The following is a 14,657-nucleotide window of genomic DNA, read 5'->3' as shown; positions in this document are numbered from 1 at the left end:
TTTAGAAAAAACCGTATGTGTATAAATGCACACACACAAATAGACTGTGGTCTCTGGCAGTGAGAATGACCTTTTGTGAACCATGGAAACACACACATTATCACACACACACATACAGATATCCCTCTGCAAAACATTTAAGCATGGCAGCGCTGAGGTTATATAATAAGCCTCTCGAGATCGTATTAATTCACATTTGTTTTTTAGTTGTGAAGCTCGGTTTCTCTCCTTCTCACTCCCTGTCCTGTCTCTCCATTCAGTTGTTAGTTTAGCGCTCACTTCCTTTCCCTCATCCATCACTTTCTTACCCATGGACACGGCACACCGCTTCCTCTCTCTCTACCTCCCCCCCCATACTGTCTTCCTCTCTTTCTTTCTTCATTTCCTTTTTTCTTCCTCTGTGTCTGTCTAATGCAGAGCCAGATGCAGCTTGACACCCTTCCCCCGGCATTAGGGAGGGTGTGTTAACACCTCCTCCCACACACACGCTACGGCCTTAAGACCAGTTTATGAAGTGAAGTTCTCCTGGCGTGTGAACGCACATGAAGAAGAACAGAGAGATTAAGATTTGACTAATGATTTTCTTGATTGAGGTTGTTTTCACAGCAGTTTGGAGTGTGAAACCGCTAATGGCAGACTGCTTCTGAGTTCTTCGGCTCATTTCGAAATATTCTGGAAAAAGTGTTGACACCAGCGTACAGTTTAAATGTGTCTTTTTTCATTGGGGCTTAGACAGTTTGGACCTGAGTTGGACAATACTGTAGAGAGATGCTGATTGCTTCTCGTAAAGAGCTTTTAAAATGTTGGCATGGCTGTCAAAAGGGAGAAAAATGGTCGACAAAGTGTTTGGATTGTGATTAGACCAAGTTTAATGGCGCCTGAGCGATCACAAGAAGGAAGTCGACTGTCATGGCGGCTGCAACTGTGTTTTTGCTCTGAATGCCAAATCAAATTATACAGTATCAACATGTTTAAAACAAAATAAGGTAACTCAAGAAGCTTCAATTGGCTACTACAGTCGCTCAGTTAAAGGTTGTGTAAGGTTGTGTGTGTTTGAGTGTGTGCGAGTGTATTGGGTTACATGGCGGATATAAGGCTCTATCCCTCCTTTCATCAGCTGAGTGAGGAAGAATCGAGCGGCAACACACTGCAATCTGACCCGGACGTGCACACATACACACACACACACACACACACACACACATACACACACACACACACACACACACACACTTGCACTTCAATACACACAGTAGCAGAAAAGCAGACATACTTCAATGCCAGCCATCAGCACAAAACCTCACTGCTGCTTTCCATTCATCACCACTGTCATAATTTTGCGTCTCTGCTCCCTCTCGCCCGTATTATATTGCTTAAAAACCTTGTAACTCTAGTTTGGTTTTTATTTGAAATGATGTTTGTGTAAACTCACCATTCATTGTAAAAACATGGAAACTATTAGAGATTTTGTAGCAGATTTTGTGGTATAAATCCAGCAGATATTTAGTGCCGAAGTACTGTAAAGAACGATACTGATCTCCACCAGCTGCAGAGGTGCTGATCTGCCGTTGACCCTGACCTCTGATCTCTCTGCGACAAACAGAAGCTAATTACCCTGCAGAGGTCAGTGATGAATAACTGTAATATTAGTAGATGTTTTAGCATTATGAACTCTCTGGAATTAAACCTATTTAAGACTAATGTGCTGTGCCAATGTAGACTTTTGATTGAAATGACCATTATATCCAGTTCCTGAAAAGCAGACTGCAGTGATGGATTTAAAGGAATAGTTTGCCCTTTTTGTTGAGAGAGACATGAGAAAATACAACCCTCATATCTGACAAAAGGTTATAATACCTACCAGAAACTCTAAAGTGTATTAATTAACACATTATATCTAGTTTGTTTAATCTGTACCAAATCAAAGTAAAAGGAGTGATAGCTAGTTTCTAGTCTTTGTGTTAAACTAAGCTCATTGACTGTATCTTCATATTTGCCATGTAGACACAAGAGTGGTACTGGTTTTTCATGAAACGTGGCAAAACAGCAAATGAGAATATTTTTTACTAAATGCTGAACAATCATAACATACACAATATATTCAGGTATACATGAAGAATTACAGATGGAAACCATTTGGTCTCAAGCACAAAAAAGTACAAAATGAATAAAGACTGTAGGCGCAAATAGTTTATTCTTATTCCCCCATCTCTTTTTTACCAGCCAGTGTCACTTTGTTTAGTTGATTGTGTCAAAGAACTTCAAGAAATTGGAATTCCAATGGGAGCCAAGGAAGTAAAGCAACACAGTTTGAATGGTTACTGTGTAACTCAGAGTATCCATGTGTACCTGAGTGTGGGCAGACGGGAGGGGGGGGGGGGGGGGGGGGGGGGGGTAATTACGGTGTTGAATGTCCTCCTCATCACGGGAGCTGACCTAAGAACACAACGGTTAATCATCCACTAACCTGCTGGGAGAGACGGAGTGAAGAGAAGGAGAAGGAAGCCAGTGTTCATTGCTGTACAGTTGGATTGAAACATTTTGAGGTACCTGTGCTTGTTAAAAGGGAAAACTAAGCAAAGAAGAAAAGAGGAGTCTGGAATATACTTACCTGACTGTGGAGGACACACACCTGCTCCTGAAGAAGAAGGATTTGGATTCTGCCAAAGCATTGTGTGTGTGTGTGTATGTGTATGTCCATCTCTGTGGGTTAGTATGTGTGTTCAACGTGGACTGTCTTACCTTTGGATTTAACCGTGTGTGTGTGAGAGAGGCGGGCCACATGGGGCCCGTGCCCTGTGCGGGATGCCAGCTGCTGCAGTGAAGCCCCCTCCAGAGGGCATGGTGGCGGAGGGAGGGGGCGAAGGAGAGTGTGGCATGCCCCAGTGGGAAGCCTCCGCCCTGGGTCGGGAGCGGCTGCCTCTGCCCTCTCTGAAGGTACCCAGGGAACTGCTGCGGAGCTTCCCCCACTCCAAACGGGTGGGATCCTACCTGGTGGGGAAAATGATCAACAAGGGGTCATTTGCCAAAGTGATGGAGGGGCTACACATCGGCACGGGGGAAAAGGTCTCTGAGCTGTGTCTACATGAAATAGCCTACCATGCCTCAGACTTATAGGTCAACACATGGGCAAAGGAAAAGATCACACACACTCACATACAAGATTATAATTACACGGTTACAACTTGTGCCTTGTACACTTGCCACTGATAATTATACTCAGTTAAGTCTGAAGGAGTCACTGGCCTATTATTATTCCTGTTATGTGTACAAAAACTCTGTCCAGCCCATCTGTAATTACTTTATTCCATAACCATATCTTTTAGAGCGGTTTTACACGAACACAACTTTTCCTCAGTGGATTTAAAGAGTGAGGCGGATGCGTTTCAGCTCAAAATGTGTTGTGTTAGATTCCTAGAAAAGTGAAAATTAACTGAAAACAAATGCTGCTTCATTGCCACTACCAAGACTTATGATTGAACTAAAACCAGTGCAAAATGTGAATATTCTTAAACATTCTCTGAAAGACATGTAGGTGTTCCATATTTTCTCTATTGTTTTAAACTGTGGCTCTAAACTGGGACAATATGGGTGTGTACTTATTGTGTAGTGAATGTGGTACATGTGTGTATTTGTGTGTGTTTGCATGTGTGTATTTGTATAACTTTCTTTCATGGGTCACTGAGTCCCTAACCCTGGCTCATATGTACCTGACCTGGTTGCTATAGCAATTGCCAAACTCAACTCTGGGGGTCTTTGCTCCTCTTAACCCTTGTTACCCTCTCCAGACCTATGGAGGGGAAGTCTGTAGATGCAAACACACGCTGGTGTAAATTAGATGGTGGGATGTTAATTTTGACTTAAATCACATTTTTCATAACACCTTATCACATTTATATACTACCACCAATTTGTTATCATTAAGAGCCACGCATCTGTCCAACAATCTACAATCATATGAACAAGCTCAATTATTTTCAACACTGGGAATTTAATTGATATGATTGCTCAAGTATTTATTTTATCCCATCATGATTACATGGCAGTGAAAGTCATTTTGAGAATACAAATAGTGTAGACACAGGGTGGAGGTCTCTGGCACAACTTCAGCTTCCAAGGGTCATGAAGGAAAAGAGTAAAGAGTCTGAAGAAAGTCAAAGCTCCAGCAACACTTGTAGTACAGAATTACTTTATTAGTAGACAAACATGTTTGTCAGGGTCACTAATTAAGTTCTCCTATACTACAAGTGTTACTGGAGAACACACATAGTGGCCACAATTACCCACACAAGACTTGAAAACATCAGTACAGTATAAAACAGTAGGTCAGTATGTGCAATGAGACTGAGAAATTTATTGTTTTCAGGCAACCAGTCAGATTTGTGAGTTGCATGTGATTTGGGGTTAAAGCTACATTTAGGATTTCTGACAGGAATACTGGTTCAAATCACTCCACCAGTGGAAACACTACTGGAACATGTATAAGTAGTGGAGGACTGATGTGAATGTGTGCTCATCATCATGGTACAAATTTAAAAGTTATTGTTTTCAGGTGGCCATTAAAGTGATTGACAAGAAGAAAGCACGTCAGGACTCGTATGTGCTGAAGAACATGAAGAGAGAACCTCGAATTCATCAGATGGTGCGACATCCTCACATCGTCATTCTGCTAGAGGTGAAAAAAGAGTCTCTTGACTAGATTGTTTTTTTTTGTTGAGCGATCTACATACATTTTTTATACACGCTTGCACAAAATAAATACACACATGAATATTATTGTGTGTCAGACCCTGGAGACAGAGAACAGCTACTACATGGCCATGGAGCTCTGTGCTGGAGGAGACCTGATGGACAGGATCTGTGAGAGGAAGAGGCTGGAGGAGAGGGAGGTGCGGCGCTACACCCGACAGATTCTCTCTGCAGTGGAACACCTGCATAAACACGGGATTGTACATAGGTGAAACTACATATACACACACACACACACACACACACACACACACACACACACACACACACACACAGGTTTATTTAAGTCTTAGTGGAGACTTACCCTTACCATAACCACTACTTGCCTAACCCTAACCCTATCATTAACCACTGACCCAAAAATCAATGTTTTACCAATTGAGGACACCGCTTTCATCCCCAATTGCACAAACTTTCCCCAGTCGACTGGTTTTAAGTGTAATTTGTGTCCCTGAAAGTAACTCAAGTCACACACACACACACACACACACACATTACCTTCTTACAATAGAGCTTTTGTTAAGAAAATTGGTGGATCTTTGACAGCTTCTTCAAATGTGATAAATGTGTGTGTTTAGCTGTCAAAATGAGCTTTTTCCAGTTAAGATTTTCAGACAGGTAAAGGTAGGTAACGCCCAATCTCTCTCCCAGTGATTTCAAGAGAGTTATTCATGGTTTTATCACCTCTCTGCTAAACTATTATAATTCTCTGTACGCAGGTGTGGATCTTACATCTCTTTGGCGTCTGCAGTTAGTTCAAAATTCAGCTGCTTCTTGTCTTCTAACTGGTAAAAGAAAATGTGGTCACGTAACACCACTATTGGCCTCTCTCCACTGGCTCCCTGTCCGTTTTAGGATTAATTTTAAAATTTTATTGCCGGTTTTTAAAGTTTTAAATGGTCTGGCACCTCTTTATCTAGCAGAGCTCCTGCATCATCATTCTCCAGCTAGAGCACTGAGGTCGACCAACCAGATGCTCTTGGATGTGCTGAGATCCAGGCACAGAAATAGAAAGGGCCGAGCCATTGCGGTGGCTGCCCCTAATCTCTGGAAAAGCTTACCTATTCATATACGGACTGCTCAGACCCTAGGCAACTTTTAAATTGAAGACCCACGACTTGCTCTTGAATTGTGCAGCAAGATAATGTGTTTTTCTGGAACCTGGTGGTTTTGTGAGCTTTTTATTGACTTGATGATAAATTGAAAAAAAAATCAATATATTGATGATGAAAATATTTCTTAGTAATAGCACTGCTGTGGAAAAACAAAGTCTACAAAATAATATGTAATCTACAGTATCTGCCCCAATAAGAACTGATTTTGTCACTTTCAGATCAAAAGATATGTACAAGTTTAAGTTAAATGTGAACTGGTTGAAAAGTGAACATTTTTTAAACATCTATGCTACATATTATTATTATTTAAACATCATTTAATGACTATATCACTGTGAAGCTTTATATCATTGATAGTCAGTGAAATGCTGTTAAAACAACGGGAACAGAAATCTACAAACTTTCATTGTTCTTAGAAGTTTAGTGCAGTTCTAACATAGACATCTGAACATCTTTTGACCTGCAGATTACAAAAACTCTGCTTACTCAACCAGTATGAGCTCAATTAGAAATTTGTCAAAACCAAAGAGCGAAAAATGAGCATTCAATCAATCAATCAATCAATCAATCTTTGTTTGTATAGCGCCAAATCACATCAAAGTCATCTCAAGGCACTTTACACATACTCTTCAAATGTTATTGTCTTGAAACATCATCGTCCAGAATGATGAGAGTCCAAAACTTACCTGCCAACAGTAGCTGTTGTCTGTGGTGTAGTAGATGTTAAAGTGAGATCTTGTAGATTCAAACACATTTACACAAATGTGAGTTCATATACACACACAGAGTAGTTTGCAGGGCATTAACAGCCTACAGAGAAGGAAACACTGCAAGAAAAGTAAAAATCTGGCACGATGGAGCGTGGGAGTTATTTTTGTGGCATTTTAGTATGTGTAGGTGTTAGAGACCCAATACTAACACACTCTTTCTCACACACACACTCATACTGCAACATCCACAGCACTGGGCTTTGGTTTAAGACCTTGGCTCCTCTGAAGGTGGGAATGTGATTACCAGGCAATGACTTCATCATCCTGCGCCGGCGCCATGATTCACACATCATCACAACATCATGGACTTCCTCTCTAATGAAGTCCCTCAACGATGTCGCTCTCAACTCTTCAATAGCACCTCTCTCTGTCTCACACACACACACCCCAACGTACTCGCACACATTCATACACTCACACTTTTTCAACCACAGTCCCACACAGAGATGATTAAACTGGAAATAAATGGAAAATTTGCACTTAAACGCACCTCCTGCCACCCACATTCACTAGGTTTACCGCATACATTTTCTTCTTTATGACAATGTCTGCTCTTGCTCTTTTCTTGCTCGTTTTCCCTCTTTCTCCCTACGTCTGTCTTTGAACTTTTCCCGGGTTTTGTGAGCAGGGTTCTCTGGATTTTTGTGAGCAGGGGTGTCTGTTGGTTAGATGAAGGCAGATGAAAGGAACATGGCTGATTCCCAGGCTATAGTTTATATGGGATCTCTCCCTCTTTACCGCAGATTTTCATTTAGCTGGGTAGTTTTCGAGCAGGCAGTGTGGTTGGCGGTGAGGCTGGGGTATGTTCAGGGGAGCGAGGCGAGTTTTCCAGGTGATCACAACGACATCAGTTTGGTAGAGATGAGCGAGTGAAGAGCTCCACTTGTGGAGGAAAGTTTCAGTTAGACTTGAAAAAATAAAAAAATCTTAGTTGGTACAGATTTTCTGGAGTCCAAAGCAAACCATTTCCCCAAATTACCACTAAATGTTCACCCTGAAAAACTGCAAGTAAAACAAATTTTTTAACAATGTTTTTAGCTTGAGCTCTAACCAAAACCCAAATTTAGGTTGGGTTTTCCTCTACTTCTGTGGGTCCGGTCTCATTTGCCTCTCCATAAATACACAGAAAAAGCTCAGTAAGACCAAACACATATTGTGGAAGTTCTTAAACAAGCACCCAAGTGTCTGTCAAAGTGAATTGCTCCAACACATTTTCGTCTGAGGGGAAAAGGCTAACGTTAAAAACTCCTGTAGGATTCAGGACAAAGTACTCCAGTGAACCACATTCTTTCTTTGTGACCTAACATCTTTCTTTGTCTTCTTCTGTAGAGATTTAAAGATTGAAAACTTCCTGCTGGACGAACATAACAACATAAAGATTGTGGGTATGTAGATATTCCCACGTTTCCTAATAACATCTGTCTGACATTGTGCAGTTTACTGATGGAGACAGATCAGGATATTGCAAAAGCTTTTTAGTGCATCTCTATATGTTCTTCACTTTTAAGAGAGTAATGTTTCACACAGACTTTGGCCTGAGTAACACTCTGAAGGCTGAATCTTTGTCTCTGGAGCTTCTCAACACCCAGTGTGGAAGTCCTGCCTACGCCGCCCCTGAGCTGCTCGCTCACAGGAAGTATGGACCCAAAGTGGACGTCTGGTCTGTGTACGTGATAAAGTCTCAGTGTGTCTGGCTCTCTGGCTTCTTTGTCATTTTTTTATGTGTATGCATCATGTAAACGGGTTTCTGCACATTTTCTTTCTCTGTGTGCAGGGGTGTGAGCATGTTTGCCATGCTGACAGGGACCCTGCCCTTCACTGTTGAGCCTTTCAACATCAAACAGCTGCACCAGAAGATGGTCAACGGAGAGATCAGCAGCATCCCTGGTGATGTCAGCAAAGGTAATTTAATCTGTATGAGTGGCTTCTTCCCCTAAAACAAGGATGACGTCTCCATGATGTACTTTTAACTGCCCAATTAGACAGTTACCTCGGTATAGTTGGAGTTGAGAGTGTTTGCTTTGAGTCTAGACAGCGGTTAAGACGGAATACTTACAAGAAGTGCCAACCTTAGTACTACCAAAGTGTTATGGTTTTTATTCTCATTATTCAGGTAAAAATAAATAAATCACAGACACATCACACTTTAAAGACCACATCTATGCTTGTCTGTCCCTTCAAGCTCCCAACACCATGGCCAACCATAAAATAATTGGTAAGATATAAAAGATCAACATAAAGATTTCTTTCTGTTTTATTTTGGTCTCTCTCTTTTTCTCACATGCATAGTCACTCCATTACATTACTCTATCATGGCGCCATGTCACCACAAACAAACATAGCTCCTGTTACTGTAGGGAAAACCAGTACGGCTCTGATGCTCTGACAAGATCAGATTAGTCACTGTATCGCTGCCAGAGACGGGCATTTGAGACATCAACATTAACATTCAGACTTTATCCATGCTTCTGAACTAAATTGTTGTTGATTTTTTTTTTTCGTAACAAATATAATAAAAAAAAACCCAAACCAATTTTAAATCCCACTTTTTTTAAAAACCCAATATTTATTTCCCCTATCACTACAATTTTTGTTGATTTCCATGTTGTTGTGTGCTGTTTAGTAGTTTTTTATGATTGCTCTAGAAATAATACAAACGTCATCTTATCATAGCTACCTAGATTGAAATAAACTGATTTTTTATTTTCATTTTCATTTTGACCTGCTATTTCACGTGCCTTTGAGACTGATAGCAACTGATAGCAGAGACTGGAATAAAACAGTCTTGGCTTGTCTGCTTCTCCAGACAGTGAAGCTTATCAGAAATCCCCATCTGGAGTCAAACTACCAGACCTGTTAGTCACAAGTCACAGACGGACAGGTTGAATTGGTTCTCGTTAAGGGAAATCCTGCCTCCCTCTATGCCTTTGTCTTTGACGCGGGTGCAGTGGAGTCACATTACACACATTACAGCACATTTTTTAATTTATTTTATGTCTTTGCTTGATTTAGGTTGCATACTTTTTTCTTTTTGATCCTATGGCTGCTTGTTTTTGTGGTTTACATGACTTTTGTAGTTACTTATAATGTGTACTAAGGTGAGATCCCTTCTATAAGCCTCTAGGGCAGTGGTTGGCAACTAGTGGACTGTGCCTTGCTGAAATAGCCATGCCATGTGTAGTATGAAGAAAAAAAGGGACACAGCACCTCCACTCAACCCTTTATGAAAAACATTAATATTGGCACAAAAAAGCAGAATCTGCTTGATCGTGACATATGACTTGTGATCAATGATGCCAAGGAATAATTTTCAGAGTAAAAGTATGTCAAATAATAATTAGAATAAGTTAGGCTCCACTACAGGTGCTGATGTGTTGTGTGTAACAAAGCAAAATGAAAATTATACGCTGTTATTATTGAGTTATTTTAATTGTATCAATTGTCTGTAAGTATCTTATTTTATAAGACATTCTGTCACAATTTCCAGTTGCTTTTTTCCTGCCTAATTTAGAACTGGATAGCTCAGTGGTTAACAATACTGACTTTGGCACAGGAGATGGGGGCTGGATTCCTGGTCTGGGCGAGGTTACACATATCCAGTGTGGACCCTTAGGCAAGGTCCTTACCATAAGTAAAACTGCAAAAGTCGTAAGTCATACATCAGTTGCCCGGGTGAACAAGGTTCACGTCAGGTGTTGAGGAACCACGGCAGCCTGATGAGAAATAAGTTACTGGAACGAGACATATGTGAATTGACACATGTTGAAAATCTACTATACAAGTAACCCAAGTGAGAGAAGTTACATGCAGAGATTGTGGGATATATGGATGCTCCGAAATTCACCATTGAGCTAACAGAGAAACAACTTCTAGCCCAGTGTTCCAACATCTGCAGGTGTCTGTCCAGAAGAGTGCAGTCCTAAGAACGACCTACGTCCTAAGTGTTTCTGGTTTGCTTTGTCTCACTGTGTAAATAAATAAAAAGAAGTAAGAAAGAAACCTCAGGCATGTTTGGAGCAATTCATTTGGGCGTTGAAAGAATGGCACAAACTTGGGTAAAAAAAAATCATAGAAAAAAATCAGAAACTCGTTTAGGCTGTGGCTTGGGTGGTAGAACCATTAGAGATTCAATATTGGGTAAGTGGTCTGTTCACCAGCTCTGCCTATCCGTATGCTGAAGTACCCTTGAGCCACACTAACCGTAACACATTAGGTCTAATTAGTGCAAAGCTTATTGTAGTATTCAATATTTTATTTAAATTTCAGCTTAAAATGTTTTCACACCAATTGTAAGGTGATTGAGTCCAAAGTCTTTTTTTAGGGAAGAAAGTCTAATTGTGCTTTTATATCCATAGCCTATATATATATTTATGTTTTTATCTGGTATGAACACAATTAAAAAAAAATGTCCATAGTCCATGAGTTTTTTGTGTGTGTGTGACATAGACCAAACTACATGCAGAAATCCTTGAATTTAAATCCCCATCCACCTGTGTTTATCCTGCAGGTGCCGCGTCGTTTGTGTTGTCTCTCTTGGAGCCAGACCCATCTAAGAGACCCAGTGTCAGAGCTGCGATGGAGGAGAGATGGATCAATGAGGGATATGCCAAGAAACCACTACACACACTCTCACATAAAAACAGGTAGAGATCCACCACCACAAACACACCCTCATGCAACAGAAATGTGACATGTCCCTTTAAATATGCTTTTGAATATATTACTTTGCATTAATAATGTACTATACATTTGTAATATGAGAGCAAAGTAAGACACAAACACTCTCATCAAAATCAAATATTAAATGTGGGCAAAGTAACCAAGAGGGAAATCACTGCAAATTAAATTTTTTTGCGGTCAGCAGTGTAACAGCTTTGTGTATAATAGCACGACGAAAAGGCTTTTATCACTTTATGCAGTGTGGAAATGCAATCATGTATGGCTCCCTCTGGTAATAACATCTTTTTCTGAAATCCACATGAATGGAGCAAGAAGTGTTCCAACTCTGCTCTGCTCACAGTTTGAAAGTCATCAAACCAGAATCCTTCCGTTACTGGTCATTCCTCACCATCAAATCCTCAACAACCCATTAGATTTCGCTCTGCTTCGTTCTTCACACTTTATCTTTGTAACTGCTTTTCAATCCCTCTTTTCAATCTCTTTTTTTTATTTCTCTTTAGGTTGTGTCCAGAGGATCTCAACTCGTCTGTACTGGCCTACATGACAGAGACGCTGGGCTTTTCTCTCTCTGAAATCATACACACTCTCACCACCAACCGACCCTCTACCATCATGGCCTCCTATCATCTGCTGCTCAACAAGCTCAACAGGAGCCAAAAAGGAGCCAAAGCCAGCAAGGTTCATGCCTCATTTGCACACACATATGGCTTTTCTAATGCTTGTAATAATAAACCCTTTACCTATAAGTCAGTGCTGTGTAAATATGAATAAATATTATTTTAAAGTTTTGCTTTGAACATATAGCAGAATAGATCGAAGTTTTGGGAAGCTGATTAGCGTAGCTTAGCATTACGATGCAAAACAGTTAGGTGGACCTATATGCTAAGGTAGACTAACCACCTGCTGGCTGTAGCTTCACATTCACATTATATAGGAAAGGTGTCAATCTTCTCATCTAAATCTGGGTGAGAAACCAAATCAGCACATTTGACAAAAATATCAAACTATTCCTTAAACTTCTAACAATGATTGCTTTGGCAGAAGCTGGAGAGCAATGACTGGAGTCTTCCCAGTAAGAACACCTGGAGGGAGAGGAATAACACTGAAGCAAAGACTCAGCACCAGGTAATGCTGACACTGTCAATAACATCATGAACACAAATTTAATTTTAGACTCATTTTGATGCTTCAGTGAGCATTGTAGCAGGGTGGTGTATGTAGGACTGACTCTACTCGCTTTTGGTACCAGGTACTTTTGTGGATTTTGTTTTTTTACTTCAGAAGAGGTCAAAGGCAGCAATACAGGCAACCACTGAGTAGTGAATAATAAAACTATGTGCATACATTTTAGTATCATAGCTAAAAAATTGTGGGTTTGTGCAAATAAAACAGTTTTTACTAAAATTCAGTATTGAAGCTAAACTGACTGAACTGGCATTTACTGTTTTGCCATGTTGTGTGTTGCACATTTTAATCATTGCAGGTACAATATACATATGATTATAGAAAGACAAGTTAGAACATAGACTTTATGTGCACTTGACAAATGCATTCACCTTGTATGTTTTTGCAAATAAGCATATGAACTTGTTTTAAGCACAGAAAGTGCTGATGTATGAGGCAATTTACAGTTTCAGGTGACAAGAGATGGTAAAAACACAATTATGCCTGTAAAAACATTTTCTTGTGCCTCCTTTTAGAACGAACCAACTAATGAAAAAGTCTCCAAGCAGCCCAGCAGACCTCTGAAGGCCCAACAGATAACTGAATATCAAAGCAGCAGGAAGAGACCCGAGCGCCCGCACAAAAAAGACCAGCAAGAGGACGATGAAAACAGTCCCCCGTCTCCCTCTTTACCCCAGCTTCCTCACTCAGCCTCCCCCTCTCTACCACCTCGCCTCCCGTCTCCTTCCCCCGCCCCGCTGTCAGCAGAGGATGGGGCCACTGATGAGGAGATTGCCATCACCTTGGACACCAGAGAGGCTCTGTTTCCTGAGGGTAAGAAGTTATTACAACTACAGATGTAAAAGCTGCTTGCATCCATCCAGCAGCGTGACGTGACAGAGTGTGACACACTGCACATATATGCTTTTGTGTTCCAGTGTCCGTGTTTGGAGACAGAGAACTCGTCCACCTTTCTCCACCTAAAAGCTCTGCATCTCAACTCTGTGACTCTGCCCCTTGCCAAGTGCCCTTACCCGCTGAGCCAAACAGAGACAGCAGCACGTCGAGACCGATCCGACACACACACCTGCTCAGGACAACTCAATCTGATGGTGCAGCAGACCCAGGGTCAGACTGCTTCCATGACAACCGCCACCAGGATGATCATTCTCATCACCTGAGCATCAACGAGCGTCTGGAGAAGCTGCAGACGTTCTACTCGTCAGAGAAGAACGGTATCTCTCCCAGGATGCTCCTGGAGGCTGACACACACACCACGCACTCCTCGGACAGAGATCATTTGGGTACCATGGAGTCGACACAGACATCACCCTCTGCCCCCCTGCCCCGCCTACGCAACGTGGGGCTCAAAGACGGACGGAGCAGAAAGATGACATGGGTAGGGTTGACCCGACCTGGGGCCCCAGGACTCCTGGTGAATGGGTCCAAACCTCCTGCATTCCCCTCACAGAGACAACACACTTTGGTTATCAAGAGCCTCAGGCAGGAGAGGGGGAAGAGAAGGGAGCTGTCAGCAGCAGGAGGAGGAGGTGGAGGAGGAGGAGGAGGAGGAGGAGGAGGAGGAGGAGGAGAAAGAGTGACAGCAGGAGGAGGCATGAATGGAGCCAAGAGGAACTCAGTACAGTTACGTTCATCTCTCCAGCGTCGGGTGGCGAACCTGAATCTGCCACTGCTTCCTGCAGCCCTGCAGGGAAAAACAGACAGGAAGAACCAGCTACACAGCATGGAATACTGACAGTTTCATTTAAGGACATGATAGAGTGGCAGGGATAGAGGTCAGATAACAGTGCAAGTGGAAGAGAAGGAAAGGAGAGAGGAGAAAGGACTGAGGTTAGTGACATGGAGAAGGCAGTTCAGAAATGCTGGCCTGTGATGAAATAGGGTGCAGATATACAGCAGGGCAGCACAGACATTTTAACGGCAGCTACAAACGATACTAAGAATGAATCATTGCTTTCATGCATCACTCTCACATAACTTATAATATTAATAATAATTAATTAATATTCATTAATTATTATATAATAATAATAGCTGCAGTGCCAAAAACTATTAAACTCTAACTAAACACAGGAGATATGAAGCGATAAGGATGCAGAAAGTGAACTCAGTCCAGGTCAGATTTGGGAAGTCTGTTACAATTTTTTCAATATGTTAA

The 14,657-nt window shown here is 41.5% G+C and overlaps 1 protein-coding gene across 1 annotated transcript; it reads left to right on the top strand.

Moving 5' to 3' along the window:
• The first annotated feature begins 2,805 nt into the window (after positions 1 to 2,805).
• On the top strand, positions 2,806 to 14,234 carry LOC128376812 (hormonally up-regulated neu tumor-associated kinase homolog A). Its single transcript, XM_053336666.1, has 12 exons — positions 2,806 to 3,066; positions 4,553 to 4,675; positions 4,788 to 4,957; positions 7,964 to 8,019; positions 8,162 to 8,300; positions 8,409 to 8,536; positions 11,142 to 11,277; positions 11,815 to 11,992; positions 12,356 to 12,439; positions 13,015 to 13,312; positions 13,417 to 14,028; positions 14,071 to 14,234. The coding sequence occupies exons 1-12, from the start codon at positions 2,806 to 2,808 to the stop codon at positions 14,232 to 14,234; spliced, it is 2,349 nt and encodes a 782-aa protein (XP_053192641.1).
• Positions 14,235 to 14,657: the final 423 nt, after the last annotated feature.

The sequence above is a fragment of the Scomber japonicus genome, chromosome 17 (assembly GCF_027409825.1).
Source record: "Scomber japonicus isolate fScoJap1 chromosome 17, fScoJap1.pri, whole genome shotgun sequence".
Lineage (NCBI taxonomy): Eukaryota > Metazoa > Chordata > Actinopteri > Scombriformes > Scombridae > Scomber > Scomber japonicus.
Note: the sequence above shows the minus strand (reverse complement) of the source record. Positions and strands in the feature narration are given on the sequence as shown.

Bases quoted from the DNA above. Each gene is read 5' to 3' on its own strand.
- LOC128376812 (XM_053336666.1), top strand. From the start codon at position 2,806: ATGCCAGCTGCTGCAGTGAAGCCCCCTCCAGAGGGCATGGTGGCGGAG. The intron at 3,067-4,552 runs GTCTCTGAGCTG...TATTGTTTTCAG, and splicing joins ACATCGGCACGGGGGAAAAG to GTGGCCATTAAAGTGATTGA. The intron at 13,313-13,416 runs GTAAGAAGTTAT...TTTGTGTTCCAG, and splicing joins AGAGGCTCTGTTTCCTGAGG to TGTCCGTGTTTGGAGACAGA.